The sequence below is a fragment of the Quercus lobata genome, chromosome 3, assembly GCF_001633185.2.
Source record: "Quercus lobata isolate SW786 chromosome 3, ValleyOak3.0 Primary Assembly, whole genome shotgun sequence".
In the NCBI taxonomy this organism is placed as follows: Eukaryota; Viridiplantae; Streptophyta; class Magnoliopsida; order Fagales; family Fagaceae; genus Quercus; species Quercus lobata.
Window position 1 is genome coordinate 4,320,446 of NC_044906.1, and position 4,717 is coordinate 4,325,162.

Here is a 4,717-nt window from a genome sequence, read left to right on the forward strand (position 1 = left end):
AGAATTCCCTTTTTTAGAATTTTCAAATCTTCCAAATTTCCCGTGAGCTCAAAACACGAGACTCCACACCCTCTTGGTCCTACCTAAAGGCTTTTAATCCAGTATGCTAACTAAGGAATACAATATGATGATTGGACAAAAAGAAAACCTGTTGCTTTTGGTCCTCATATTGCCTTTCTATAATGTAAAGCAAATCTTTGCTTTTGGTGGGAATGCAAAGCAAAACATTCGCTGTGTACAAAAAGCTATAAAAACAACTCAATCTTCTCTCACCATCTCAAGTAATTTTAAGCCATTCGTATTTGGTGGTTGGTACATAGCATCGCTAGCACTACAAACCATCCATGGCTACGAAAAACACAATTCTACCAATCCTCACCTTATTTTCAATCTTTCTACCTCTTGCAATTTCTATTGACTTCAATTATCCTGCGGTTTTCAACTTTGGGGACTCAAATTCCGACACAGGTGAGCTTACCGTGGGGCTTGGCTTCTTCCTTGACCCACCAAATGGACAACACTACTTCAAGACTTCAACTGGGAGATTTTGTGACGGTCGTCTCATCATAGACTTCCTCAGTAATTTCCTCACCAATTACTTCAAAATTTTATATGCACTTCTACTTTTTCTTTTTTGTTCCACTGCATTTTTCTTTTTAACTTATAAGTTATATCCAATTCTTCTCAAAAAGAAGAATCTCAATACCCACCAGTATCTGTATCTATAATCTATATTCCCACAGCAAATCTTGATTTAAATGTCTTATTACTCTTTTAGTTTTTTAAAAAACAGTTCTCTAATATAAGTTCTTACTTTCTAAAAATAGAAACTCTTACTTTTCTATTTTTTTTTTATATCTTTCCTTTCAAAGGTTAGATTTCTATTAAAAGTCATCCCTTTCTCATTAACCCCAAAAAAATTCATATCACCTTTATTATTGAGTGTACATTTGGCAGAGATTATTTTTGTCAATTTATTTTAAAATTCAGCTTATTTTTACTACTATATATGAGTTTCACTGTACTTTTTAATACTATTTATGAATCTCACTATATTATTTCAACTAACTTTTATTTTTATCATTATTTTTATTATCAACTGCCATATTATTTTATTTAAGCAAAAAAAAGAAGAAAAGGTATTTTATTAAAATAATATATGTATTATTAAGATGGAAAAGGTTACCAACAACAAGAAAAGATGTTAATAGTTTATCCAAAATTTTTTTTTTTTTCCTTTTTTAAAAAGAAAAATGTTAATAAACTCTAACTCATATCTCACTTCTTCCCTTCATAAAAGCAAAGATTAAGAGATGAATGAGGTTATAAAATCAAGACGAAAGATGAAATGCTTGGTTTCAAAATTGATCCCATGGGTGCGCACTGACACCAAAAAAAAGAAAAAAAAAAAAAAGAATTACTATGGTCTATGTATAGAGATGCAAGTATGTATGGCGCACATACCATAAGGTCCATAACCCATGCTATCCCTCAGGTTGGCGTGAGACAGAAATAAATATGGAATTGCATTTATCAATGCGGGTCCTCTTGGCCTTGGGTCCTATTGGCTTTCCATAATTAACTTCCAATGCACATCTCACCAAACAAACTTCAATTGTAAGAGTTATAATAAACAATGATAGTTAAAAACATACAAATGAAAGCAACAAGCCTAGCCAACACACTCTTGTCTTGCAGCAGCCATGGCTAGCAAGATCTGCATTCTCCATATCCTCACCATAATCTCCATTTTCTTACCTCATGCCAAATCCATTCACTTCAACTTCCCTGCGGTTTTCAATTTTGGTGACTCAAACTCTGACACTGGCGAGCTTATTGCCTCCGGGATTGAGAGCCTTGTCCCTCCTAATGGACAGAGTTACTTCCAAAAGCCATCTGGGAGATACTGTGATGGCCGTCTCATCATTGATTTTCTCTGTAATTTCTGTTCCATGATATCTGTGTTCTGATATAATTTTCCCAACTCTGTTTCTCCCCTGTTTTCCTCTGTTCTCAAGTTTATTGTCTCACTGAACATTGAGTGAATTTTAAGTTTCTTAACCTTTTGCTTAATTATTTGGTTGTAATTTTGCAGTGGATGAAATGGACCTGCCATTCCTAAATGCCTATTTGGATTCAATTGGCTTGCCAAATTTCCGAAAAGGGTGTAACTTTGCAGCTGCAGGGTCAACTATACGTCCAGCAACACCAACATCTGTCAGTCCATTCTCGTTTGGTGTTCAGGTGGCTCAGTTTCTCCGATTCAAAGCCCGGGTTCTTGAATTGCTACCTGAAGGTATTTTCGTGGTTCATCAATGCCTAGGCTTTTAATTTTGAAACTTGCAGTGGCAAAACATATTGGTACAAGGAAAGAAACATAATGAATATTTTCAGATTAACAACTTTCTTTAGTCTGTGCAGGTAAGAAACTTAGCAAGTACCTCCCAGAAAAAGATTATTTTGAGAAGGGGCTTTACATGTTTGATATAGGCCAGAATGATCTTGCTGGTGCATTTTATTCCAAATCATTGGATCAAATACTTGCTTCAATTCCAGCAATTTTGGTTGAGTTTGAGACAGGAATACAGGTAAGCTTATTGGCAATTAGGTTAAATTACTAAACTGCAATCAGTGGAGCATTGAATTCTCACCCTATACTTGATTAATTGGATTGTTTTTCAGAAACTGTATGATCAAGGTGCTAGAAATTTTTGGATACACAACACGGGTCCCCTTGGATGCTTGCCTCAAAATGTAGCCAAATTTGGAACTGACCCATCACAGCTTGATGAGTTAGGATGTGTCAGTCAACATAATCAAGCTTCTAAACTCTTCAATCTGCAGCTTCATGCTCTTTGTAGAAAATTACAGGGCCAATTCTCGGATGCAAATGTCACATACGTGGATATCTTTACTATTAAATACAACCTCATCACAAACTACTCCCGATATGGTTAGTATTTCTGGGTACTTTGAATGACTTTGCCTCTTGTTTTGACTTTAGTATTCTACACTAATTTAGTTTAAAAGAACAGAACATTCTCTTAATTTCTGTAAATCATAATCTTTTATTCAATTGGCATACTTAAAAACAAATAATTTAGTTAATTACCATAATGGTATATGAGAAAATGCCTACCTGTAGTTAGGGCCGTTATCAGTTTATCCCCCAAAAATTTGGAATGTTACCTTTTACCCCTTTGTACCTTGTACTAAAATGAAACCTAATGTTTTTATCCAAATTGATGGAAAATGATAATTAAATGACAAAAATAATCCACTCCTTCCAAAGACCTATAACACAAAAATTGTCATTTTTTGTCAACTTGGATGAAAAACATGAGACTGTAATTTATTACAAGGTAGAAGGAGGTAAAGTGTCACATTCGAAAAGCTAAGAGGCATGGCCTTAACCAAAGGGAGGTATTTTATTATATACCCTAATCATAAAAATATATTGTAATTTAATCTTTTTCTTTTCCTTCCCCCTCACCATGTAAAACCTTGTACTTGGGCGATGGAGCTCCTCAACCAACTAGCTTTAATTTAGGAAAGAATTATTCTTTATTTTATATTTTCTTGTCTTCCAATTCTTCCATTTCAAAATCTATACTTCAGGTACACTTTATGTGTTGGCCATACTGATACTTGAGTACCTACTTGTTTGTGTCATTCAGCATGATTGGCCTGTATCCATCTTTAAAATCTTGCCTTTTAATTTGAAAATCTGCCCTACTTCACACAACACTTGAGAAATACTCATCCTCTTCATTAGTCTTGTTTTGGGTCATGGGCAATACACCACTTTCCAATCTTCCTTTCTTATAAAATAGTCCGACGAAATATTATAGTTGTCCCTAGTCCCTAGTGCCCCTAAGCCATTGAGAATCATTTAAGATAATTCTGAATGTAATGAAATAATTAAGGTGGCTTGGTATCAAGACTCAGAGATTATATTTCTTTATGTTAAAATCATGCTACATTCTTGAAATTTTGGTGATATTGATTGCAGGATTTGAACAACCTATTATGGCCTGCTGTGGGTATGGAGGTCCACCATTGAACTATGACAGTCGCGTTTCCTGTGGGCAAACAAAGATCTTGAACGGGACCTCAATCACAGCCAAAGGGTGCCCCGACAGTACTGAGTATGTCAGTTGGGATGGAATTCATTACACTGAGGCTGCAAATCAGTATGTCTCATCACAAATACTCACTGGAAAATACTCCGATCCACCCTTCTCAGACAAAATGCCTTTCCTTCTGAATCTCAAGTTCTAAAATCAAATATTCTTATTATTATAATCATCTTATTCTTTTCCATTAACTTTTGTAAGTAATTGTAAACCATTTCTCAGAAGTGGTATCTTTGGTGACCAGAAGCTAAAGTGCAGTAAATACTGAGTACACTTCATCAAATGACATGCGCTGCATAACTTTCATAAAAAATTTATAGCTTAGACTTCAATGCATTGTTTTATATTTCAATGTTGACTGTAGTCTTTAAAAGTGAACTTATTTCAACCTCAAACATTGGGTACAAACAAAATCTATTTCAGGCAAAACAAAGCAAACAAAGGAACCTTTCACATACATGCTATTGCTTTCTTTTTAAGTCTTCCTGACTCAAAGGATACTTCTTCATGTTTCCTTTATTGGATCTTCAAGACCATATTGTAGATTAAGTGCACCCTCTCATGCGTACATGAGGTAGCAG

General features: G+C 34.7%; 1 protein-coding gene across 4 annotated transcripts; it reads left to right on the top strand.

The window, feature by feature from the left end:
* Positions 1–203: 203 nt before the first annotated feature.
* Positions 204–4,492, top strand: LOC115978966 (GDSL esterase/lipase At1g54790). Of its 4 annotated transcripts, none has more exons than XM_031100896.1 (5): positions 204–579; positions 2,096–2,296; positions 2,413–2,588; positions 2,683–2,953; positions 4,013–4,492. In XM_031100896.1, the coding sequence occupies exons 1-5, from the start codon at positions 345–347 to the stop codon at positions 4,279–4,281; spliced, it is 1,152 nt and encodes a 383-aa protein (XP_030956756.1). In that variant the 5' UTR covers positions 204–344; the 3' UTR covers positions 4,282–4,492. The 4 variants fall into 4 exon arrangements, with proteins under 4 accessions (XP_030956756.1, XP_030956758.1, XP_030956755.1 ...); XM_031100898.1 differs by having other exon boundaries at positions 206–579; positions 2,422–2,588; XM_031100895.1 differs by lacking the exon at positions 204–579 and adding an exon at positions 1,622–1,938.
* The last annotated feature ends 225 nt before the right edge of the window (positions 4,493–4,717 follow it).